We start from the raw sequence: 27,467 nt of genomic DNA, 5'->3' as shown, positions 1-27,467 counted from the left end.
TAGCGTATCGAACACCCGTCGCCTCCATGCTGTTGGTACCACAGGCTGAGGTCTGCCGGTAGATGTGTCGCACAGGAACCGAACCGCTGTCGGGCCAACGGGGACGTCCTCCAACTGGAGTCCCGAAACGGTGGTGCAGTAGGTCAGGATCTCGGTGTCCGCCTGTTGCGCCTGCGCCAGCGCCGTGTAGTTGATCCCTGGGGCTGAGGTGGTCACTGAGCGGATGTGGGGGCGAGACAGCATGTCGGCGACCACGTTGTTCTTCCCTATGATGTGGCGGACATCTGTGGTGAACTCTGAAATAAAGGAGAGGTGCCTCTGCTGCCGAGCCGACCACAGGTCCGATACCTTTGCAAGGGCGAAGGTGAGGGGCTTGTGGTCTGTATACATGGTGAAATCCCTTCCTTCGAGGAAATACCGGAAGTGCCGGATAGCCAGGTAGAGCGCTAGCAACTCCCTGTTGAAAGAGCTGTACTTAACCTCCGGTGGTCGCAGGTGTCGGCTGAAAAAGGCGAGCGGTCGCCACTGGCCCTCAACGACCTGCTCCAGGACTCAGCTGACCGCCGTGTCGGAAGCGTCGACTGTGAGTGCCGTGGGTACATCGACTCTTGGGTGTACTAGGAGGGCCGCCTTCGCCAACACCTCTTTGGCCCGCTCGAAAGCCTCCGTGGACTCCGCGTCCCATGCCACCTCTTTGGCCTTGCCAGCCATCAGACCGAACAAGGGCCTCATGATGCGCGCCGCTGCCGGCACAAACCGATAGTAGAAATTTACCATTCCCACAAACTCTTGTAGGCCCTTGACCGTGCTGGGTTTGGGAAACTGGCAGATAGCCTGGACCTTGTCCGGTAGGGGGGCGGTGCCATGCTGGTTGACCCTGTGGCCCAAGAAGTTGATCTCCGTCAGCCCGAACTGGCACTTCGCCGGGTTGATTGCCAGTCCGTGGTCGCTCAGGCGCTGGCAGAGTTGGCGCAAATGTGCCACGTGCTCTTTGCGTGACTTGCTGGCCACCAGGATATCGTCTAGGTAGATGAAGACAAAATCCAGGCCTCGCCCCACCGAGTCCATAAGCATCTGGAAAGTCTGGGCGGCGTTCTTGAGGCCGAAAGGCATCCTTAGGAATTCGAACAACCCGAAAGGGGTGATGAGGGCTGTCTTGGGCACATCGCTGGGGTGCACAGGGATCTGATGGTACCCCCAGACCAGATCGATTTTTGAAAAGATGGTCGCCCCCTGGAGGTTCGCCGTGAAATCCTGGATGTGGGGCACCGGGTATCGGTCGGCGGTTGTGGCGTCATTGAGTCTCCTGTAGTCCCCGCAGGGCCTACAACCTCCTGCGGACTTGGGCACCATGTGCAGCGGAGATGCCCAAGGGCTGTCCGAGCAGCGGATGATCCCCATCTCCTCCATCTTCCGGAACTCCTCCTTGGCGAGGTGGAGCCCGTTGGGTGGGAGCCTATGGGCTTGGGCGTGCAGTGGTGGTCCTTGTGTGGGGATGTGGTGCTGCACGCCATGCTTGGGACCGGTAGTGGAGAACTGTGGGGTGATGATGGAGGGGAAATCTGCCAGCACCCTGGCGAACTCATCACCCGAGAGTGTGACGGAGTCTAGGTGGAGGGCTGGGAACTGGGCTTCTCCGAGCTGGAAGGTCTGGAATGTCTCGGCGTGGACCAAACGCCGGCCCTTCAGGTCGACCAGAAGACAGTTGGCCCGTAGGAAATCCGCCCCTAGTAACGGCCGTGATACTGCTGCTACTGTGAAGGTCCAAGTAAAACAGCAGGGCCCGAAACACAGCGGGATGGTATGTGAGCCGTATGTCCAGATGGTGGTGCCGTTCACAGCGGTGAGGTCAGGGCCTGGGGCCACATTACGGGTGTTCATGTTCAAGGGGGGAAGGACGCTGATTTCGGCCCTGGTGTCCACCAGGAAACATCGCCGGAGTGTCAGTCCCAAAGGAACAGGAGGCTGTCACGATGGCCAGCCGTCGAAGCCATGAGTGACGGCCGGCCCCGACGTTTCCCAGAAAGGCACATGGTGGATGGCAGCGGCGCGCGTTTGACCCCCATCTCTGATGGTAAAAGCACCATTGATCCGAACCCTCATCCTTCTCCCCCGTGGATCTCAGTGGCTTCGGTTGTGGGATCTTGGCCTTGGGCTGCGCAGTCGTGGTTAGGCAGATGGAAGCCGCTCCCCGCTGCTTACTCTGCCACAAAATATCCGTCCTGGCCGCGAGCCTGCGCGGGTCGCTGAAATCTTCACCCACGAGGAGGAGGCGAATGTCCTCTGGCAGTTGCTCGAGGAACAACTGCTCAAATAAAAGGCATGGCTTATGGCCATCCATGAGCGCCAGCATGTCATTCATCAGCTCGGATGGCTTGCAGTCACCCAGGCCGTCCACGTGCAGAAGCCGCGTGGCTCGTTCGCGGCAGGAGGGTCCGAAAGTGCGGATGAGGAGCGCCTTGATCTTAGCATACCTGTTATCCGTTGGTGGCTGGTGCAGGAAGTCGATGATCCGGCCTGCCATGTCCTGGTCGAGCGTGCTGACCCCGTAGTAGTACCGCGTGGCGTCAGCTGTAATGTCTCTGATACTGAACTGGGCCTCAGCCTGCTTGAACCAAACGTGGGGCTGAGCGGCCCAGGAAGTCGGGAGTTTGAGTGAGACTGCATTGTGCGAGTCGTTGGAATTCATGTCGTGGGTTCCAGATGCTGTCTGGAAGCATCGGGGTCACCAAATGTAGCCGAACGCGACGCGTTACTGAAAGGAAAACTCTGAGACATGGAGGCTGAACTGAAGCACAAGCAAAACGCGCGCACGCGCAAAAGTACCCAAGAGCCTCTCCGGTGGACGTGACGTAAGGTTCCTGCTGGAAGGCCCGCCCCGCGGTTAGTTCATGACGCGCTCCTGCGCGTCCATCCGCGGCCGCCGATGGCGGTTCGAGTCCTGTGACTACGGGCCGCTACACCCCTGTTCTTTTTGAGAGTAGTGTTATGGGATCTTTCCCCTGAGAGGGCAAACATCTCATCTGAAAGACAGCTCTCAAGACAGAGCAGCACCCTCTCACTACTGGCCCTGGGAGTATCTGCTTGGAATTTGTGCTGAAGTCTCTGAAGAGGAACTTAACTTCGTATCCACCTGACATAGAGGTGAGATCACCAAACAACTGCTGATGTAGACTTTCCTGCCTTTAATCTTAAACTGAGTTGTTCTGAGGTGGTCCCTGAGTATATTGGGATTTGCCATTTAAAAGCTTAAATTGTAGTCCAAAGTTGGAAATAATCAAAGTGCAAACTAGATTGGAAAAATTGTCCATCTTGTGAATATGAAGCCTATTATTTTCTGTGTCTGTTTTCTGAGCCTGCAGAGAAATCTCTGTTGAAGAGTTCCTGCTAGAATTTAATTTTTAAAAAATTTTTTAAAATTTTATTTACAGTGTGGTAACAGGCCCTTCCGGCCCAACGAGTCTGCGCCGCCCATTTTAAACCCAAATTAACCTACCCGTATGCCTTTGGAATGTGGGAGGAAACCGGAGCACCCGGAGGAAACCCGCACAAACACGGGAGAACGTACAAACTCCTTACAGACAGCGACGGGAATCGAACCCCGATCGCTGGTGCTGTAATAGCGTTGCGCTAACCGCTACGCTACTGTACGCTAATATGGAGCCTCAAGGCTGAAGTGCTGGTGTTGAGGGTGTAGTGAATGGGAGAGGGTTCTCTCAACAAGGCAGGACAGTGCAGTTGGTCAAAGTTACAAATCAGTCAGGTTTTACATGTGTACTGTTATCGTTTTTACCTGTACTACCTCAATGCACTCTGAACTAACTCAATGTACAGTAACTGCACTGTGTAATGAATTGACCTGTACGATCGGTATGCAAGATGTTTCTCACTGTACCTCGGTATAAATGACAATAATGTACCAATACCAAAATCTAGCAACAATAGTTTCTATTAAATTCTCAGGCTATGGGTATTGCTGCTGGCACTTCTTGCTTGTCCCTTTGTCACCCTGTTTAACTGGAATAGGATCTTCCACATTGAATCTCTGTGCTCCATGTGTGAAGGTCATTATTACTTGTCGCTGAGTGTGTATTCTTCTTTCATGTCTTTAAACACATGGCTTAGGAGTATTGAAAATGAGATTCCAAGGGGAAGAACATGCATCCTTGCTTCAGGGCTTGGGAACCACTGTTGAGGTAAAGGGAAGTCTTATTGGAAGCAGTGGAGTGGAAGGTGGCTTCGGATGTAGTGCTGATGGAGACACTGAGAGAATGAAATAAGAGTCAATATTGGAAGCACGGTAGGAAGAGGGTATGATATCTTTTGGGGGTTTATGGGATTGCAGTTAATTTCATTTTGGGGACTACAGCAGAAAGGAATCCATGTTTGAGGAAAAAAGAACAGATGATAGTGGGATACAGTTGGAGTAAAGAACAAAGAAGGGTAAGAATTTCTGAAGTATGTTTCGGTCCATCAAGGAAGGAGGCATTGCTGACTCTAATCTGGGAGAATGAGGTGCACCTAGTCAACTATGTATCAACGGGAGAACAGTTGGGGAATAGAAGTTCATTGTAGTACAAGGTTCATTAAATTAGTAATGGATAAGGGCTGAAGTGAAACACCTTAATTGGGGGAGGCCTAACTTCAATGGAATGGAAAGGGATCTGGAACCAGAAATTGCTGGGTAAAATTGTACTGCAACAATTTGTGATTTCTAAGGAGGAGATGTATCGAGTACATGCTAGGATATTCCCAAAAGGGGGAATGTACAAACCAAAGCCAGTGTTCCATGGATGAAGAAAGATTGAGAATATGATGAATCAGAAAAGAACCTAAGGCATATGACACATGTGAGATGAATAATTCAAGTGAACACGAGGCTGAATATAATAAGCTGAAAGAGGAAATGAAAAGGTAAGTAAGACAAAGAGAGAATATCAGAAGAGCAGTTTATGTAAAAAGGAATGCAAAATCTTCTTCAGGCATGTAACTTGTAAGATAACGAGTGGCCAGTTAGAAACCAACAATGTCATCTATGCATAGAGTTGAAGGGCATGTGGGAATACTTAATACTTAAATCGGTCTTTACCAAGAAAGAAGACACTGTTAAAATCCTTAGTAGAAGGGGAATACAAGGGAAATACAAGAAAGACAGGCTTTGCATAAACAAGTTACTTTATCCAGAGCTGAGGAAAATGGGAGTGCAGGTTGCAGAAGTATTATCCATAATCTTCTGGAGGATGGTGGACAGTGGGGTTCTGCATGGTTTCCCCACAACCACAGCTTTTTTTTTAATGTAAGTTAATGACCTGGCTATGTCTGTGTACGGTAGAATTTCAAAATTTGCAGATGACACCAAACTTGGAAGTGAGGGGAACAGTAACAGATGACAAGAGGGCCAAGATAAACTGGCAGATTGGTCATGTATAAATCTTTGAAAGTGACATAACAGGTTGAGAGAGTGGTTCGTAAAGTATATGGGGTCCTGGGCTTCATCAAGGCACAGAGCACAAAAGCAAGGGGATTATGTTGAATCTGTATACAAACCTGGTTAAGCCACAAATGGAGTGTTGCATCTATTTCTGAATGGTTCATAGAACAGTACAGCAATGGATGGCCATTCAGCCCATGATGTTGTGCCAATCTTGATGTCAGTTTATACTAAATGTTCCCCTGAAGGACATTCAAGGACCAGTGGACATGTTTGTAGTGATAGGCAAAAGACAGTGAGGTGGGAGTGTAAAGAAAAGCTTTTTTTTAATGCAGGGTATTTGTTAAGATTCAGAAATCACTGGCTGAAGGAGTGGGGAAAATGGTTAATGAGGGCTTTCAAAAGGGAACTGAATGGGCACTAAAACTTAATTTGCAGGTCTGTGGGGAAAGCAGGGGAACAGAATGGGCAGAGACACGAGATTGCAGACGCTGGAATCTGGAGCAACACACAATCTGCTGGAGGAATGCAGCTGGTTGAGCAGCATCTGTGGGGGGGGGGGGGGGGCGGGGGTGTGTGTGTGAAGGAATTGTCGACTTGAAACATCAATGATTCCTCCCCCCATAGATGCTGCTCGACTGGCTGAGTTCCTCCAGCAGATTGTTTATTGCAGTGGGATAGATGGAGTTGCTCTTCAAAGAATTGGAATGGACAAGGGGCTAAATGGCTTTCTGTGATGAGGGTGGATCTGGCCCAGATAAGGAACCAAAAGTTGACAGGCAAAACGGTAGAACGATGGGCTACCTTTAAGCAAGAGATGGCTCAGGTCCAGTTGAGGCACATTCCCATGAGGAGAAAGAACAAACAAATCCAGAGCTCCCTGAATAACAAAAGAAAAGCAGAGAAGAGGTTGCGTATGACAAGTATCAGGTTGTAAATACAAGTGAATAACAGGAGAGTTGAAGCTTAACATGAGTGGTGAGGGGAGCGTATGAGAAAAGATTAGCTACTAATGTAAATGGGAATCCAAAGTAGCACATAGAGGAGTGAGCCTATCAAGGATAAAATTGGGAACCTGGATGTGGATGCTGAGGGAACTGTAAAAGTACAGAACATTCTTTTTTGCATCGCCTTCACTGGAGAAGAGGGTGCTTCCAAAGTAATAGTGAAGGAGGGGATGGTTGAGAATGGATGGAAGTAGTAGAAAAGTTGTCTGTTATCAGGATTTTGTAGAAAAATGAATTTAATCTTCTACAAACCCACTGACTCCCACAGTTGACTACACCTCTTCCCACCCTGTCACTTGTGAGGACGCCATCCCCTTCTCCCAGTTCCTCCACCTCCGCCACATCTGTTCCCATGATGGGGCTTTCCATCCTAGGACATCAGAGCTGTCCTCCTTTTTCAATAACTGGGGTTTCCCTACAATCACCATCAATGCTGCCCTTACCCGTATCTCCTCCACTTCCCGTACATCTGTCCTCACCCCCTTTCTACCCCCCCCCCCACCGCCCCGACATAACAGGGACAGGGTTCCCCTTGTCCTCACTTACCACCCCATGAGCCTCCGTATCCATCACCTTTCTCCACAACTTCCGTCACCTCCAACAGGATCCTACCACCAGGCACATCTTCCTCTTACCTTCTCTCTCCGCTTTTCGGAGTGACCGCTCTCTCCGCGACTCCCTTGTCCACTCGTCCCCACTGATAACCCCCTGGCACTTATGCCTGCAACACACCAAGTGCTGCACCTGTCCCTACACCTCCTCCCTCACCACCATTCAGGGTCCTAAACAATCCTTCCAGGTGAGGCAGTGCTTCACCTGTGAGTCCGAGGGTGTCATTTGTTGCATCCGTCACTCCTGGTGCGGCCTCCTGTACGTCGGTGAGACCCAATGCAGATTGGGTGACCGCTTCATCGAGCACCTTCGCTCCATCCGCTGCAACAGCCAGAATCTCCCAGTGGCCACCCACTTCAATTCCACATCCCACTCCCATACTGACATGTTTATCCATGGCCTCCTGTACTGTCACGTTGAGGCCAGACGCAGGTTAGAGGAACAACACCTCATATTCCGTCTTGGGAGTCTCCAACCTGACGGCCTCAACATCGATTTCTCTAACTTCCGGTAAACCCTCCCCTTTTTCTTCCCTCCTCACCATTCCTTTGTCTTCCCTTAGTCCTGTGGCACCCTTCCTGCACCTTGATGACCCGCCCATCTCCTCCCCTCCCCTCCCCCATCCTTTATTCCACTGCCCTCCCCTACCGGATTCCTCCTTCTTCAGCCCTTACTATCACCTCTCAGTTTATTACATCTTCTACCCCTCCCCCACCCACCATCTCCCTCTCACCTGGACTCGCCTATCACCTGCCTGTGTGTGTGCTCCTCCCCTTTTCCCCAGCTTCTTATTCTGGCTTCTGCCCTCTTCCTTTCCAGTCCTGATGAAGGGTCTTGGCCCGAAACGTCGACTGTTTATCTCCGTCCATAGATGCTGCCTGATCTGCTGAGTTCCTCCAGCACTTTTTGTGTATTGCTCCAGATTCCAGCATCTGCAGAATTTTTTGACTTAATTAAGACCAGACAGCTTGAATTTGGAAAGGGCAAAAGATGTTTAATCAATTTGGTGGAATTGTTTAATGAAATAACAGATGGAATTAATGAGGGTGATGCAGTTGTTGGCTATCAGAAAGTTTTTGATGCCATGTATCAGGCTTATCAGCAAAGTTGAAGCATGTAACACAAATGGGATGTTGATAGAATGTAAATAATGTTTGCTAAGCAACCTAGACTTGGGGATGTAAGAAACAATTTGCTAAGTAACGGACAAGTGAAGGTTGTGATGAATGGTTATATTTTGGAATGGAGGAAGATGAATAGTGGCATTTCCCAGGGATTTGTGTTTGGACCATTTGCTTTTTTAAAAATCTACATTAATGACCTTGATTTGGGGGTGTAAGCCTCAATTTCTCAATTTGTAGATGACACAAAACTTGGGAGTATTATGCACTGTGAAGGGGATAATGATCGATTGTGGCAGGATATAAACTGGTGGGTCCATGGTGGATGATGGCTGAGAGAAAGAAACATGAAGCGATACATTTTGTTAGGAAGAATGAGGAGAGGTAATAGAGAATAAAGGACGCTGTTCTAAAAGGGGTACAGGAGCAGAGGGACTTAGGAGTGCAGGTATCCTTAAGTTATGGAGCATTTTGAGAAAGCAGTTAATATGACTTGCACAATTCTGGGGTTTATCAACAGAAGCACAGAGCATAAAAGCAGGGAGGCTGGGCTGAACCACTATAAGATACTGGTCCAGCCTTAACTGGAGTATTGTGTTTAATTTTGGTTGTCTCATTTAAGGAAGGATTTGAAGACATCAGAGTGGATTCTGAAAAGATTTATGATCCTGGATCCTTGGTGAGTGACTATGGTTACTACAATTAGAGAGGCTGTGACTGTTTTCTTTGGAGTACAGAAGGTTGAGGGCAGATTCGTTAAAACGATGAAGGGTTTGAACAGTGGACAGAGGTTGTTCCCTTTAGTGGAGAAGTTGACTGGAGGTCACAGGTATAAAACAAAGGGAAAGAGAATAAAGAGTGAAATGAGGGGAAACTGTTTTACAGAGGATGTGACTTGGATCTGGAATATGCTGCCTGCAGATATGATGGTGGCCTTCAAGAAGAAATTGGAAAGAACTGTAAGACTCCAGAGAAAGGGCCAGTGTGTGGAACTAGAGAATTGATCGAGTAGAGAACCAACACTGATAGGATGGGCCAAATGACCTCCTTCCTTGTAACCACTGAATGATTTTGTTACTCTGTGATGTTTCATTTGATTAAACACAGTAGCAAATTCCATTAACACTCAGAGTAGCAATGTTGCATTTACTATTAAACAGACCAACTGTGCAGGAGGTTTGGTTACAATGACTGTGTGCCAGAAACATTCTGAGAATTCTATCTGGAATTGTGCCTTTTGAGATCTTAAGCACAAAGTAAATAAAACTTGCACCCACGCCTTTTGAAATATGTCTAATGCTGTCTGGGCAGTGGCTCCTTGAGTATCTGGATGGTGACCATCAGACTGTCAAGGATGTGATCCTCCTGACTGTCTGGCCAGTGGTAGATTGATAGTCTGTTCATCTCTCTTGAGTGTTGCTTTCTTTGATTGGTGCTGCGTTGTGTTATTAATATTAATTTGGCACTTTTATTATTTGATCAGAATATCCCTGTACAATTAACAGTAAAAAGATTATTGATGAAGCAACTGAGTTGTTGAAACTTTTTTTTAAGCTTCAAGGCTGTCTGGTTAATGTTATTGAGTTGTTGGAGTAAGCTGTTGAAGCAGAATGATAGAAAGCTCATTACCAAGAACCAAGCGAAAGTGTGCTGCTGTCTTGTGCTGGGCTTTTGATGGGTGCCAGGGTGTCGTTTAGTCAATATGGGTGCACAGTGGTGCAGCCAGTAGAGCCTTGCAACTCCAGCGACCTGTGTTCAATCCTGCCCTCGGGTTCTGACTTGTGCAGAGTTTGCACATTCTTCCTATGACCATGTGAGTGTCTTCTGAGTGCTCTGGTTTCCTTCCACAGCCCAAAGCCATGTGGCTTGGTAGGTTAACCGGTGACTGTAAATTGCCCCTAGTGTGTAGGTGAGGGTAGAATCTGGGGGGAGTTGATGGGAATATGGTATAACGTGGGATTATTGTAAATGGGAGCTTGATGGTCGGTGCAGGCCTCTGGGCAAAAGGGTCTGTGTATTATACGACATTATGACTCGATGTCGGTGCAGTCAGTCGTGATCTGCGGCCTGGGAAGCCTGCCAAGTGGACAGTGTCCTCTCTCACTCCGGGCTTCTATCTGGAAACCACAGGAAAGGACAGACTTGCACTTTGGCAGCGTCTTTCATCATCTCGGGACCACCCAGGCATACAACCAGTTCAGCACTTTTGGTGAGAAAATGAAGCAACTGATTTATGTGTGGGAAAATCCTACAAACAGCAGTTCAGTAGTGAGCCAACCAACCGTTTTTGGGTGTGGGTCAAGTAGAAATGATGGTCATAGCTCCCAATTCCCTCCTTCGAAAATTCCAGCTGTTTAGATTTGGGAGGACAAGTAGGGTTTGGTTTACTCAAAATGTACTTCCTGCTGTGTAGCACTCCCTCAATACTGCACTGAGCTTGGACTGCACACTCTAGTCTCTAGACTGTGATTGAACACAAACTTCTACATTGAGGGTGCCTTCCACTGGGTGACAGATATTTAGAGACACGAGACTGCAGATGCTACTCTGAGTGTTAGTGGAATTTGCTACTGTGTTTAATCTTGAGCAACAAACAATCTGCTGGAGGAATTCAGCAGGTCGACCAACACCAGTCCTGATGCAGAATTTCAACCCAAAACGTTGACAATTCCTTTGCCGCCCACAGATGCTGCTCAACCTGCTGAGTTCCTGCACAGTTCCTGCAGAGAACCTCGGTGATCTCCCTGAGATGGTGAAACATGAGAACAAGAAATAGAAGCAGGAGCTGGCCATTTAGCCCCTTATTCCTGCTTCATCTTTCGCTAAGGTCTTTTACCTCAGTACCACTTTCCTGCCCCATATTCCTAGGCTGCATTTTGCAGTTTTGATTAAACATGCTCATACATGGACCAACAGCTGGAAGTGATCACCCACCAGCTGATTCATAACTGATGCCTTTAAACAGTGCTGGGGAAGGAAACTTCCTGCCAGTTGTTGGGTATGAGGATGGCCCAAGTTGGAATAGAGTTCTGCCAGAAGCAGATTTAAATAAATCAACAGCAACATATAGCAAAAAAAGACTGCTGGAAGAACTTGGTAGGTCAAGCAGCATCTGCGGCGGAAAAGGGATGGTCGATGTTTCAGGTTTAGAGCCTGCATCAGGACTGAGAGTGTCAAGGAGAGATGTCCGGTGTACAGGTGGTTCCACCCAACACCTATCTTCTATATACTGGCTATCTTCCCTTGACACTCTCAGCCCAATACAGGGACTCGACCCAAAATGTTGACCATCCGTTTGCCTCCACAGATGCTGCCTGACCCACTGACTTCTTCCAGCAAAATGAAAAACACAATGATGCTGGAGGAACTCAGCAGGCCAGGCAGCATCCGTGGAGAAAAGGAGGCGGTCAATATTTCGGGTCAGGACACTTCCTCAGGATTCCAGCATCTGCAGTCCTTTGTTTCTCTAGACTTCTTCCAGCAGTTTGTTTTTTTTTTGCTCCAGATTCCAGCATAGATAGATAGATAGATATCTTTATTAGTCACATGTACATCGAAACACACAGTGAAATGCATCTTTTGTGTAGAGTGTTCTGGGGGCAGCCCGCAAGTGTCGCCACGCTTCCAGCGCCAACATAGCATGCCCACAACTTCCTAACCTGTACGTCTTTGGAATGTGGGAAGAAACCAGAGCACCCGGAGGAAACCCACGCACTGGTGGGGAGAACATACAAACTCCTTACAGACAGCGGCTGGAATTGAACCCGGGTCGCTGGCGCTGTAATAGTGTTACGCTAACCACTACACTACCGTGCCTCTTGTCTCTTGCATCTCCAACAACAACATGTATTTATACAGCCTCTTTAACACAGCAGAAAGGTACTTGAGCTAGTGATTAAACTAAAAATGACATCAGGCTACATAAGGCATTTATAGTGCTGTCAAATTTTGGGGAGTAATTCCAGAGCTAAATGCATTTTCATCCAGAAGGCATGGCTGTCAGTGGTGAGCAATGAAAGTCGGTGATGCCCAAGTGGCTGAACTTGAGGATTGCAAATACTTGAGTCATTTGTTGGGCTGGAGTTGGTTACAGGTTGTCCCCAGCTTACGAATGCCCGACTTGTATACAGCCTGTATATACGGATGAGCATTTGGGACAGCGGTGGTACGGATTTGCTGGCTGCTGCAGGCATCTTCTGCCACTTGGGAAATCTGAGGTCATATTTCTGACTGGAGAACATTTTGGATAACAGACCATTCACAGGAATGGATCCCTGCTGTAACCTGGGGACGACCTGTACAGATTTTGCGAATGAGGAAGGCCCTGGAAGGATTTGACATGAGGTTAAATGTTCATCATTTTAAATCCTTCTACACCTGCTTTCACACACCAACACAAAGCTGGCTGGAGTGTCTGGGTGGTGCACTGCCTGACATAACCAAGGACTGGCGACACAAAAACTGGTGCAGTTCCACCAACATTCCAGGCAGTTTGTAAATGTTTCCAAGCAGAGATACAAGTGTTTTTTTTTGTCCTTATTTTAGGAAAGTCATTTGAGATCACCTACATCCGACTGAAGTTTCACACGAGCCGGCCGGAGAGTTTTGCCATTTACAAGAGAACGAGGGAGGATGCCCCCTGGATTCCCTACCAATATTACAGTGCTTCATGCCGTCAAACATACGGCACTTCTGGCAGGAACTTTCTCCGTCTGGGGGATGAAGAGCGAGTGGCATTCTGCACTGAGGAGTTCAGTGACATCTCCCCTCTGACTGGAGGGAATGTGGCCTTCTCCACCTTGGAAGGGAGACCCAGCGCTTACAGTTTTGACACCAGCCCCATGCTGCAGGTAACCAGATCCTCAGCCCACCTGGGCCCAAGAGACATCTTCGTTCTAATGCTCTTGCTAGTTTGGTGTTGGCTCTGGCTTGGTGGGAAGCATTTTATGCGCTGGGTCAAAAAGTTATTGGTTCGTGTCCCATTCCAGAGATCTCAGCCCTATAATCTAGGCTTGATGCTAATCCAATGTCTGTATTAAAGGAATACTGCACTGTTGGCTTTGCAGACTTTTGGATGAGATATCAAACTACCAGGTAGATGTGAAAGGTCTCACTGTGGTGTTTTGAAGATGAGCCATAAACTACTTCCCATTGCCTTGGCCAAAATTTATCCTTCCACAAGAGAGAAGAAATTATGTCATCATTTATCACCTTGGTGTTTGTGGGAGCTTGTTGCTAGGAAATTGGTTGCCATACTTACAGCATTATAACACTTAAACTTTACAGCCAATGAAGTACTTTTTATTGGGACTTCAAAGAATCTTTTACTTTTTTGCAGAGTGCACATTAAGTAAGGAGGAAATGATAATGCTGGGGATTGGGGTGGCTGCCCTTTTGAGTCCTCAGTGCCAGCATCATCGTACGCTTTTTATTTGTGATACCATAAGATCTAAGTGTACTTCCCCCTAAATATTACAATTTACAGGACAGGTACAGCATGAATGCAGAGTGAACCTTGCTCTCCCTATTGAGTACTGCCAAGCTGGACTAATTGGAGAGTTCTTTCAAGAGGCTAGCACAGGCATGGATGGAGTGAATGGCCATGCACTGTGGTGCTGCCCAGGCTTGTGACAGAGAGGAAATGGGGAAAAATGGGTGGATCTGGGTGACCAAATGCACGATTCACAAAAGGCAAGTATGCAGGTACAGTAAGTAGTTAGGAAAGCTAACGGAATGTTATTGTTTATTACTCAGGGAGTAAGGCGGTTATATCGAGCATTGTACATACCTCATGTGGGGGACTGGATATAGACCAGTACCTGAATTGGGAGCATTGTCTTCTGAGGAAAGGCTGGATGTGTCTGCTGGAGTTTAAGAGAGTGGGAAGTGATTTGACTGATGCTGTCTTGACAGGGCAAGTACTGAGAAGATCTTTCCTGTTGTGGTAGAATCTAGAGCTAGGATTTGCTGTTCAAAAGCAAGGGGTTGACTGTATAAGAGAGAGATGAGGCAAAATGTTTTCTGAGTTGGGAGTCTTTGGAACTCCCTTCCTCAAAAGGTGATGGAAGCAGAGTCTTTGAATATGTTTAAGGCGGAGATAGATTCTTGATAGGAAAAGTTTTGGGATAAGCAAATGGGACTAGCTTAGGTGGGCATCTTGATCAACATGGACGAGTTGTGCCGAAGGGCCTGTTTCTGTGCTGTATTATTCTGTGAATCTATGACTCTAAGATAGGTACAGTATGAGTTCATTGTACACGTGCACGGACATGTACACTAGCAAACATGTACATATACAGAGAAGGATTTTTTTTATGTGGGAGAGAGTAGGTGGGTTAAAATCTCCTGACTGAACCTTTCACCCTTAATAAAGCAGTCCAATCTGCATCTGAAAAGCATCCTGTAAAGCACACTATAAGCCTTCTCATTTCCTCTGCCTCTCTGATTGAAGTTTGCCAATTAGTGGGAGGTTCAGGATAATTCTTCCGGCAGACTTGTGTGGGAATTTTTCTTGAGATTGCCTCAAGATACGGCTACCACATTAAAGCCCTTTGCCCAAGATGAGATGCTGATAACTTTTAAAGACGCACTTCAGACAGGAGAATTGAATGGTAATTAAGGTCAGATTCCCCACTGCCTCTTGACCTTCCCCTACTTAAAGATCACAGCACTGGTTCCCTTCCAAAACTGGTAAGACCATTGCACAGTGGATGCTTAGTCAGGGATGGTCTGCACACTCCTCCCTAAGACTGCTGCTCCAATTACTTAATGACAAGTTCGCATAGATTGCGAAAGATAACCAGATGTGGCATTTCCTCAGTGTTTGTGAGAGAAGGAATTGCATCCTCAAAACTGCTGTGCTTGCTATTTCATCTCCAGTGTGATGTTTCTGTTCAGTCATATGGCAAACCAGATTCCTACTGATTGGGAAATCGTGTTGTCTGAAACTGGAGCAACATCAACCAACCATCGCTCACACTTGAAGGACACTTGCTGTTCTTCCATCTGAGTTAGTGGAGGTTATGAGTTAAGTTCTACACTAGATACTTTAGCACATAATCCAGGCTGAGACTCCAGTACCATTACTGAGCATATTGTCTTTCAGCTAACTCTGAAATTAAGGCCTAACCTTTCCTTTCTGGTGGTTGTAAAATATCATATGGCCAGTGTATCATGGAAGTGGAGGATAGATTTGATAGATTGATAGTTTGATAGATTCCTGGGCCAACATCTATTCATCAGCCAACATTACAAAAGCAGATTGTTTGGTCATTATCATATTTAAGCTAGTAATACCTACTGTGCACAAATTGGCAGCCATGTTTCTTACATTATAACTGTACTTCAGTACTGTAAAATACTTTTTGAGACTGGCTGAGTTCTGAAATATCCCTTATGCTTCTTTTCATGTCAGTCCATGGTCCAGCTTCTCCCTATCATTGTCATCTTGCCCAGCTCTATAAATCTCTTAGACAAGTTCTATGTTCTAAGTGTTCTTCTTGTACTGTGGCCCTTTGCTCACCCGTGAATTTAATCGGTGCACCATTGGCAGCTGCCTAAACCAGCAGTACACAACTTTTTTTGAGGTGAGGGCCAAATAAACAATCCAAATCATTTCTGAGGGCCTCTCGTGAAATGTTTTATTTCAGCCTCGCATAACCATATTTTGATAGTCAAGTTCATGAAGACATGAACAAAGTTTATTTACAGCTTCAATTATGTTCAGATTGCTACCAGATAGGCCACGTGTGGTCATCTTGTATAAAACACAATGAATTACGGTAATGTTTGAAATCATTTTTAAACCCTTAACAGGACCCAGTAATTGTCTAGGTTTTATATTTTACTTGTTTCTCATTATCAGTCTTAAGATATTCACTGTTTTACAAATGAAACACTTCTTTGCAAAATCTACTTGTTAAGATGTATTTTCTCGTCTAATTTTTTAATGCTTCCTCCAGTTTTCTCTCTTTAGCTCCTACACAAATTATATTTTGTCACTTGTTCCAATGCTTAATCTTCATTAAATAATCATTCAACATTTTGGAATAGATTAATTTCTGTTCCATTTAGTTGCATTTAAAAGTTGGAAAAAATGTTCTCCAGCTGCTAACAGAACTTAAAACACTTTCAAAGAAAGAAAATGTTCCTCATTTGGTTCCATGCTCCACCTTCCTTTCCCATCAGGTTCCATCACCTGTAGTCCTTTATTGCCTCCACCTATCACCTCCCAGCCTCTGTCACAATTTCTGTTCCTGCATCTGCCAATCACCCCTCCTCACCTAGATCCTCCTATCGCTTCCCAGCTCTTGCTCCACCCCTTCCCCTCCCCTCTTTATCCTGGCCGTCTCCCCTCTATCATTCAGTCCTGATGAGGGGTCTCGACCTGAAACGCTGGTTGGCCACTTCCCTTTACAGACGCTGCCAGTCCTGCTGAGTTCCTCCAGCAGTTTGTTTTTTGCTCCATATTCCAGTCTCTTGTGTCTTGAAGAAAATGACCTTCCTCTTTTCAGCCTTGCAGTCACAAGAACACAAGAAAATATGGTCAGGAGTAAGCCTACTGACCCCTCAAGCCTGTGCTGCCATTTGATCTAATTGTGGCTGATCTATGGTGGCCTTAATTCCCCCTCTGCGCCAGTTCCCCGTAACCCTCAATTCCTCTCAAATATCTATCTATCTCCATTTTAAATAAATCAAATGATTTGGACTTCACACCCCTGGGAGCAGAGCATTCCAGAGATTTTCTATCCTCTGAAAGAAGAAATTTCTACAAACTTTAAATGGCTGGCCCGCTATTTCGTAGTTATGGCTTCTTGCTTGTGACTCTCCAACTGGTGAAAACATCTCAAGGGACAATAGATGTAAACAGTTGAGGGCTGAGAACTGATCCCTGGTGAACTCCACTCATTATATTCCCTCCAGCCTGAAAAGGACAATTTATTCCAACTCTTTACTTTCTATCTGATGGCCAGTTTTCAATCCACGCTAAAACACGTTCTCTAATACCTTGAGTTCCTAATTTATGCACCAGCCTCTTAAGTAGCACCTTGTCAAATGCCTTTTGGAAATCTAAATACACTACATCTACAGGTTCCCCTCTATCAACTATTCCGTCACATCCTCAAAGAATTTTAGCAAAGGATACAGTCACACCTGTATATAATTTATATGCAATGGAAGTTGCTTACAGGTGAAGTCATTATTATTTTATGAAACAAAATATGTTTTCAAGTTAAAGCCAGTTTTTCTGAAGGTGAAAGGAAACATTTTATGAAGTTTGCTAATTTGCCTTGTTTTGGCCTGTTGATGTCGATCACTAAGAAACCACCATCCCCTCTTTCAATTCAAGGTACTGAATAAATCAGAACTTTTAGAATTTCCATTTACCAGTTGTGCTATATCTGTCATCTCCCCAATAAACCTTGGTCTTGTCATCTTAGAGAGGCGTATTTATAAAAGTTGTATATTGTGGGTGCTGGAAATCTGAAATTAAAAAAAACTAGGTAACACTAGAAAAGGAAAAATCTTTTGGCTTCTGCAAAAACAAAGTTTTTTAGGCTCATTTGTAAAAGATCACCAACCTGCTTGCCTGACTCACCAAGTGTTTACATTTTATTATTGTGGTCCAGTGAGTCTATGTGTAAATTGACTGAGGAGTTAGACATCACGATATATGCACAAATATGCTATTGGAACTTAACTAAAGCAAGACATCTGACCCCATTTGAACGGGACAAACCCCATATTGCTACATTGGAGGCTCCAGGGGTGGGTGTGCCTCATGTTCTGCATTCCCTGCCCTAAGCTCCAAAACAGTGCAACCTCTTTTCCTTTTAAAATACTCCTTAAAACCTATCTCCTTGGCCAAGCTTTTGGCCATCTGTTTTAATGTTTTGCAACTCTGAAAAATTTTCTTTGATAATGTTTCTCTGAAGTGCCTTGGGATGTTCTACTGTATTGAAAGCACTATATAGAGGAAAGCTTTTGTTATACAAATGCTGTTTTCTGAGCGGTATGTTGTGATGTTGAGATCTGGCCTTGTCCAACACTCCTTTCCTCCAACCTCTTCAGGTGAGTGATAAATCCTCAAAATTGAAGAACTTGGAACTTCCTTCATTCTTCCTGGATACAGCAGTGCTGTTTTCATTTTTATCATTTTTTTTTTAGCGAGGGGTTATTTACTATCCAAATTATTAGACTTGTCATTCACCTCATCAGGGTTTGCCTTTGATACATAGCAGTGATGTGACCAATTCCAGCTGGCACAGTGCTGGAGGTTTCAACAAATGAGTTCTTGCCTCCTTTTCCCTCAATGCCACTTCCCTTCCATTGGTCACCCTTTGCAATAGCATCAAGGCCAATTGAGAAACAAACATGCAGAGTTGAATAATCCTTGCCTGTTCTTCCACTTCCAGTATTTTTATAACTTACAAAGAAATAAGTAGACATTTAGTTCTCTAATTATTTTTAATAAATCCAGTATCCTGGACATCAACCTGTAATTCCTGGTAACCGGAGGCAATCATAGAAGGTAGGTAACTTTGTGTCCCCTGGTTGAACTTAAAGAAGGACATGAGGTTGTGCCCTGCTCTCTTGGCCCCATGTAATAAAAACTTCATTTAATGATTTGTTTTCATTGGCTGTGTAACAGTCACACAGTGTACTGAAGGGTTCTGTGGGAGGATCAGTCTGTCTAAGTATTTCTACAGGTCATGTTAATGTCAGTAAATCAAAGTGCAGATAATGGATCCCACAATCCCCATCCCTATGAGACCATGGTGTGGTCAATGGTAGCCCACCACTTGCTCACCCTCCATGCTCCAGGCAACATCCCTGCCCACCAAACACTTCTGACACCACAGGCCGTATGAATGGAAGTATCCAGGCACAAGACGTGCATCAATGGTACAACTCCAGATATTGGTAAAGAAGCATCTCTCTGTGCAGTTCCACTCACCTAGGGACAGAGAGGGTCGTAGTCACCCAACTCTTTCTCCCCACCTTCCCCACCCCACCCCCCACCCGCCATCCTTTCCCTGATCCTTTCTGACGAGGTGTGTTTCTTCTGTTCCAGGAGTGGGTGACAGCCACTGATCTGCTAATTTCCTTAAACCGACTGAACACCTTTGGTGACGATCTCTTCAAGGATCCGCAGGTCCTCCGGTCCTATTATTATGCCATATCTGATCTATCTGTGGGAGGCAGGTAATTATCCATTGTCACCTCAACCTTCTCTCCTTAATGCCTTGATCTAATCTCCAGGTCTGTTGAATGATCTAATCTGAGAGTCTTGCTTTCACCTTCAGTTTACATGCTGGTCAGTGAACTTTCAACAACGTTAGTGTTACCAGCATAAATTCACAAGTTGCTAGAACCAAGAAGCTATCCTATAAGCAAGGACTGGAATGTTTTCTGCAGTAATGGGAAGCTGAGGAGTAATCTAATGGTGACAGTATTGGAGGGTTCAGTACTGAAGACATTTGCATTTGTGGGCAGCTGTTAATTAGTTACCATAAATCTGAGATGATTGCCAATAATGCCAAGAGGGAGTTCAGCAGAAACTTTTTCAACTGAATATGGAACTCATCACCTTGCCAAGTGGATGAAGTGAAAAATTCAGCCGACTTTAAAGGGGAGATAGATAATTACAGGAGGGGAAAATGAATGATAGCTGATGGAAATTGGGTGGAGAATGGAATGGAAGAACCTGCCAGTGTGCTTTAAATTGTATGAAGCTCCTGTCCTGGGATATGAACAACATAAAATGGTAGTCCCCCTAAAACCATAGGCAGGTCATGTCCACCATGGGTGAGTGTGGTGAAAGACCAAGCCTTATAAAAATGTGCATTCCAAATTTAAAGTGTTATAAATAGTTTGCCGCCAATCATCCACCTCACCAGAATTGTCCTTTGTCCAAGCATTGCCAGTCCTCAAGAATTGCCTTGAGGTTCTCCAGAAATTGAAGTCAGGGGGAGGTTTGGGGTTGTGGAGGTGGTGCAAATGCCAAGAACAGGTTGTTCAAACTCAAGCCGGTGGGTCATCTTGGGATGACACCTCGGGTGGACTGTAAGCTGCCTCGTATCTTAAATATTTTAGTTTTTTTTATATTTGGAGAAAGTATTCTCATGATTTGAGGCTAAAAAATGTTGCAAGATGCTCTCCAGGAATTTTGACCCATTTCTTGCTATCAAAGTTGACTTGATGTATCAACTAGAGGCTGCTGAATAATTAATGGTCAGATGGCAACTGTCCATCTCTCCATCTGGGGACCAGATGTAAGAGTGGAACACGTGAGAAGCAACTATAGCCAAAAGGCAAGCCAGGATGATCTGGATAGCTGAAAGGAAAGTCGTACTCATTCATGATCTGTCTTTCGTGCTCTCTCTGTTCTTTCAACACATGTTCTCACTTTTTTGCAAAACTGTCTAACTCTTGTCTTTTGCTCTCAATTTTACTGTTGTCCTCACTCTGTTGATTTACTCGCTCTCCCTTTCCCTCCCTCTCTCTTCCCGTCTCTTCTTTCTTTCCCTCTCTTTCTGTCTTGGTCTCAGACAGACATACAGACAATTTTTCACCACATCAAAACTGCTCTGTGATCCAGTCTGCTGACACAAACATCCTTTAAAGCTTCCCTGACTGCAAGCAATGGAATAAACAAAATGCAAGCCCGGCCTGTGAATCTGATAGAAGCAGAGAGTCTAAACTTGGAAAAAATTAGGAGTGGTACCGTTGATCCTTCGCTTAAATTTGAAGACATTTGGAGTCCGTTTATTCAATACTTTCATATGATATAGATCCCTTTTCAATAACTTTTCAATTTAAAGGAACGGAGTTGATGACATAATATTGCTCTCTTTTTATTGAGAAATTTCAGTCCAGTTTTTTCTTTCTTTTTCTTTCTTTTTTTTTGAAATTTTCTTTACAGTTTAGTTTGTTATATTATTTACAATTTTTTTATTGATCTGGGGATTCTTTTTTTATATATACAATAAATCTTCTTTCTTCTCTTTTATATTATATTCATCTACTAAGAGATCATGAGATCTAAAGATTTTTTTTATATTTTATTACTTTTTATGATTATCTATGTCATGATTGCGTTCTTGATCTCTTTGTATTACATGTACAATCATTGATGTTATATATTAATCTGTATTAATTTGGAAACTAATAAAAGGATTGAATAAGGAAGAAAGAAGCAGAGAGGGTGGTGAGATAAGTAGTTGTTGGTGGGAATGAGGGTTTGTGGGGCTGTAGATGAATCTGGTTGCCATGTGTGAATAACAGCGTGTCTATGTTCTGCTTTACAAGCCCATGTTACAGTTAGATATATTGCTCATAGCCCAAATCTTCATTCCAAGCCCATCTTGAATGAGAAGCTGGCGATTGTTGTCAGTGGCAACTGGGAGCCCCAGCCTGATGTCCAGGTACTTCCCAAAACACTCAGTACCTAGTGCTGCAAAGCTACGGAGGCTCCAATGCACTGGATCACAATAGGCTGCAGAGGCTTGTAGACTCAGCCAGCTCCATCACGGGCACAACCCTCCCCACCATCGAGGATATCTTCAAGAGGTGGTACCTCAAGAAGGTGGCATCCAATACTAAGGACGCTCACCATCCAGGACATGCCCTCTTCTTGTTACTACCATCTGGGAGGAGGTACAGGAGCCTGAAACCCACACTCAGTGATTCAGAAACGGCTTCTTCGCCTCTGCCATCAGATTTCTGAACAGTTCATGAACACTACCTCATTATTCCTTCTTTCTGGAGTATTTATTCATTTATTTACTGGCTAGTATCTTAAAAACCAATTCTCCTGTATTGCTCCTATTCACTGTTGGCCTTTGCCTCTCAAAACATACCCTAGGGTAAAGATGGCAAACCCAGCTTCTTTGTAGTTCCAATTTCACAAAGTTTTCTTATCAAATACCATCTCTGGGTGAAGTAAGCCTTTTCATTATTTTATTGTATAGTGTATAGATGTGTTGGCTGTGACTCAGTTGCAATTGTTCTCCTCCTGGAGAAGGCTGTGACTTCAAATCCCATTTTAAAAATATATTTTATTCATAAAAATATATACAGGGAATATAATAGAATCAAAAAAGGTCTTTCTTTACATTCATTGTGCCATCAAATCAATATCTGCATTGTATTTGAGCTTAAAAATCTAGGTTAACGCTCTGGGTCAGTGGCACACTGAGGGAATGCTACATTGTCAAAAGAATGGACTTGTGCATGACATATTAGGGGATTTTCCATCTGTCCTCTCTGTTGGATGTAAAAGAGCCTGTGGCTACTCTGAAAGAAGAGCAGGGGATATCTTCCAATGTTTATCCTACAAACAATGTCATTCAAAAATAACAATTTGTATCTTTGCTCTTTCTGGAATCTTGCTGTGCCACATTGACCATAAAGTGCTTTGTGATATCTGAGGTTGTTTGAAAAAACTACTATAAGTGGAAGTCCTTTCTGGAAAAGGGCAGCATATCATTTAAACTGACCTCTTCTATATCTCACTACCAATATTTTTCATAAATCAAAAGGTCAGCTTGATTGTAAGACAGCTGTTGAACATCTGGTTCTTGGAAGCCTGAACTTGAGATTCAAATGACTTCCGTTTATGAGAGTTGGAGCTTTTCCATTCTTGCTCTAAATCATGTAGTCTGTCAGTTTCTGTCCTGTTGAAAGTTCCTGGCTTTGCTTTCCCCCTTTTTTTAATCTGTGCAGCCTCTACAGAGATTCTGGGACCATATAAAGGCAGTGTTTATAGTTTAAAGTGCATTCTTGGGGTAGGTTATCAGAAGCTGTACAATCATAGGAGTTGAGGGAAAAAAGATGGGGGTATCAGGAATAGGAGGCCATTCATTCCCTTAAAACACAGAAGTATCTGTAAGTGACACGTGGTCAGGGACAAGCAGGTGTGATTGTGAGTGAGCCAGGAATGAGGAATCCGAGAGATGTACTGCAGGAGCCTGGGTCCCTACACTTGTTCAGTAGATTTAAGGATGTTGCAACCCCTATGGACGTATTGAACTATTGGTGGGCGTTGGGGGGGGGGGGAAGGGGAGGAGATATAGTGGATGGGATCAAACTTTAATTTAAAGATGCACATAGTTAACTCTTAACTTCCATGGGGGATATATTCCAGATTACTGCAAGTGGTAAATCATATCGACTTGGGAAGAGCACTGGGACATTTAATACTTCACTGGCAGCAGAAGACCTGTTGGTGGGGGGGGGGGGGGGGGGGTGGTTGTTTTCCATCACCACCTCATTCAAAAATTTCACACTTCTGAAAATAAAGGACATATCCTCCCTTGGGTGTGATTTAAGAGAGTCAAACTCATTGTGTTGTGTCTTTGTTAGCTAAAGGACCGATAGTAAAGTAATTAAGACATTAAGACTTTTACACTGATAGGTTTTGAACAGAGTTAAATATGTAAGAGTTGAGGGATTCCTGTGGTCAGGATAAAGTGAAGGTCGAGTTTATTGTCATATGCACAAGTACATGTGTGCACAGGTGCAATTAAAAACTTATTTGTCACAGTATCTCAGGTATATAACATTCACAAGAAAAACATAAATTATACAAAAATTATATGAAATCCATTGTAGTGCAAAGTGGTCATAGTGTTGCCTTACGGAGGTAGTGATTCTGGTCGTGCAGGTTGGTTCAGGAACCGAATGATTGGAGGGAAGCAGCTGTTGTTGAATCTGGTGGTGTGGAACTTAAGGCTTCTGTACCTCCTGCCCAATGGTACAGCAGTAATGATGGGTTGACTTCATCTACATAAGGACTGGCCAAATCTAATCAGCAATAATATTGTGGGAAAAAGGTTCCTGGAGCGTGTATGCAATAGATTTTCACGCTGGTATATTGAGCAACCAATCGGCAACAGACTATCCTAGACTTGGTACTGTGCAACGAGAAATGGTTAGTTGGTAATCTTGGTGTGCAGGATCCATTAGGGAAGAGTGCCCATAACATGACAGAATTCTTCATTTAGAAGGAAAGTGAACTAATTCAATCTCAGTTTAAATCTAAACTATAAAGGTCTGAGAATTTAGTTGGTTATGATTTATTGGGGAGCTTCATTAAAGAACATGACAGTGGATAAGCAATGGCTAACATTCAAGGAACAAATATTGGAACCACAATAGTTAAGCATTTCTGCCTGGCATAAAATACAAAATGAAAAGCAACTCAACTGGAGCTAAAAAGTTAAGGATAGTATTAAATCGAAAGAGGTCATATATGATTGCCAGATGAAGTAGCAAACCAGAATATTGGGAGCAGTTTAGACTTCAGCAAAGAAGGTCAAATGCATTAATTAAGAGAGCAAAAATAGAGTATGAGAATAAACTTGCATAAAAATGGACTGTAACCACTTATGTAAATTTTAAATTAAATTTTTTAAAAAATGTTATTTACAGCGTGGTAAGAGGCCCTTCCGGCCCAACGAGTCCGTGCCGCCCATTTAAAACCCAAATTAACCTACCCGTACGCCTTTGGAATGTGGGAGGAAACCGGAGCACCCGGAGGAAACCCACGCAGACACGGGAGAATGTACAAACTCCTTACAGACAGCGACGGGAATCGAACCCCGATCGCTGGCGCTGTAATAGCGTCGTGCTAACCGCTACGCTACCGTGCCGCAAAAAGAAATGCAAAAAGAAAAAAAGACGAGTGAAGTCAAGTGCAAGACCCCTATAAATGGAAACGAGAATTCATAATGTGAAACCGAGAAATAGAGAAATTAAACAAATGCCATGGTTCTGCCTTAACAGAAGAGTACATGAGTAATTTTGCAGAAATGTTAGATAACTAAGAATATGGTGAAGATGAAGAACCAAAGGAAAGCAGTATCCGTAGGAAAATAGTGCTGGAGATGAAGAGAGACTTCAAACTAATGTAGACAAACTGAACAAGTGGGCAAAAACATGGCAGATCCTGTATTATTTGGATATATGTGAAGTTATCTCTCTTGGCAGGTAAAATAAAAAGCTGGTATATCATTTAAATGGTGTTAGATGGTAGGACTGCTAAATGAGGAGAGATTTGGTTGATGAGAGGTTGACCACATTCATTAGTTTAAAAATAATGAGTGGAGTTCTAATTCAAACTTACAAAACTCTGACAGGGCTCGACAGACTGGATGTGGGGAGGACGGTTCCCTTGGCTGGGGCATTAGAATGAAGCTCACTGTCTTGGGTTGCAGGGCAAGAGCTTCAGGGCTGAGATGAGGGGATATTTCTTTACTCAATGAGTGGTGAATCTGTGGAATTTGCTACCACAAGGGGCTGCAGCAGCCAAGTCACCCATTATATTTAAGAAGGAAATAGATAAATTTCAGCATCAGGCAGTGTGGGGAGAGAGTGGGAATATGGCAATGAGATCAATATGATCATGGTTGATCATCTAATGGCAGAACAGGCTTGAAGGATTGAATGGACTATGCCTGCTCTTATCTTTCCTAAAAGTATGATCATTGCTCCATCACCAGTGGATGTGAGCCATTATCTAATGCAGCACTGCCAGTGCAGGACTTGAGCCATCATCGAGTGCAGCACTGCCAGTGCAGGACTTGAGCCATTATCCAGTGCAGCAGTGCCAGTGCAGGGTCTTGAGCCATTATCTAGTGCAGCACTGCCAGTGCAGGGTCTTGAGCCATTATCTAGTGCAGCACTGCCAGTGCAGGACTTGAGCCATTATCTTGTGCAGCACTGCCAGTGCAGTGCTGAGGGAACACTGCACCATCCAGAGCCCTGAACAAATCTTGGGTGAACATGATAGATACCAAGGAGCTGTTCTGATGAACATCAATGGATTACCATTGTCTTGGGAATTATTTACCCCTCAAACCAGCACCATTAAAAAATTACCCTTTGTGTTCATTTATTTCGTTATTTGTTTGTAGGGCCAAACTGTGTAGTAATTATGTTTCCAATAGGGACTACGCTACTATGGTAATAAAATGCTAAACGTACTGGAGTGGTGGAGGAAACCACAGAAATAGAAACTTTTTTTGTCTTTGCTTGTGTTTTCAGGTGTAAGTGCAACGGTCATGCCAGTGAGTGTATAACCAATGACCAGGGCAGGCTGGTGTGTAATTGCCAGCACAACACAGTTGGCGTGGACTGTGACAAGTGCCGTCCATTTTTCCATGACAGACCTTGGGCACGTGGATCCTCACAGGGTGCGAATCAATGTCTGCGTAAGTGTCTGAAGAAACTATTTTCAACAACTGTGAATCTGAGTGCAGTGTGAGTGAGGGTTTAAACTTGTCTCCTCTTGGTTCCTCGTTTCTGAGAATAATCTCTCGGTATTGACTCACTGAACCAATTGCTCTAGCAGAGATAGTAAACATCAAGAATTTTACTGGTGCTGTTAAAGAAGACTAATGCAACCTGCCCATGTAATTTAAACCTTTTAGATTCTGGTATCCTTCTGATGAAGCTCTGCAACATCTCCTCCAAGCCCAATATCTGCTCAAAAGTGAATGTTCTGATCGACTGAAAGATGATCTTGACAGAACTCCTGTCGTAAAAGAAGCAGGGGAATGATAGAAATCACAGAGGGGGAGCAGTGAGAGAGGGTCTCACGGAGTCCTGTCTTGCAATCTCTTGAGGTTAATGTTCCAATGGCATTTTTGATGTGGGTGTGGGGGCTGATGTGGGTAGTTCTGAGGGTTATGTTGGATTTGCTGCAGTTGTTTGCTGCTTAAATTCCAAGAGAGATCAGATCACCCTGAACAGGTGAGTACCAGAGGTTGGAGGATAGCTAATACTGTTTCTTTATTTAAGAAGAACAGCAGGGGTAAACCAGGTAACTACAGATGGTGAGCTTTGCATCAGAGGTAGGGAATTTATTGGAGAAAATTCTCAGGGATAGGATTTGTGTACATTTGGAAAGTCAGGAGCTGATCAAGTATGGTCAGTGTGGCTTTGTGCAGGGAAAATCCTGTCTCTAATTTTATTTGAGATTTTTGAGGAGGTAACTAAGAAGATTGAACAAGGCAGGGCAGTAGACACAGTCTGTATGGACTTTAATAAGGCATTTGACAAGGTCTCACATGGCAGGCTAGTTCCAGAATGTTAAGGCACATGGGATCCAAAGCAGGCTGGCTAATTGGATCCAAAATTAGCTTTTGATAGGAGGCGGAGGCTGGTGGCTTTTCCGACGAGAAGTCACAATGATGTATCACAGGGATCGGTTCTGGGACCTTTGTTGTTTGTGATATATTTTAATGACTTGGATGTGGAAGTAGGAAGATTGCTTAGTAAGTTTGCAGATGA

At 44.6% G+C, this 27,467-nt stretch overlaps 1 protein-coding gene across 1 annotated transcript in view; it reads left to right on the top strand.

Moving 5' to 3' along the window:
• The window catches only part of LOC127582293 (laminin subunit gamma-3-like), an 84,574-nt gene that overhangs the window by 20,569 nt on the left and 36,538 nt on the right, over positions 1-27,467 (top strand). The window contains 3 exon segments of the mRNA XM_052037470.1: positions 12,717-13,021; positions 19,246-19,376; positions 26,220-26,386. Of these exon segments, the coding sequence (XP_051893430.1) occupies positions 12,717-13,021; positions 19,246-19,376; positions 26,220-26,386 (603 nt within the window).

Source organism: Pristis pectinata, chromosome 23 (assembly GCF_009764475.1).
Source record: "Pristis pectinata isolate sPriPec2 chromosome 23, sPriPec2.1.pri, whole genome shotgun sequence".
Lineage (NCBI taxonomy): Eukaryota > Metazoa > Chordata > Chondrichthyes > Rhinopristiformes > Pristidae > Pristis > Pristis pectinata.
The sequence above is the reverse complement of the archived record's forward strand: the minus strand, read 5'-3'. Positions and strand labels throughout refer to the sequence as shown.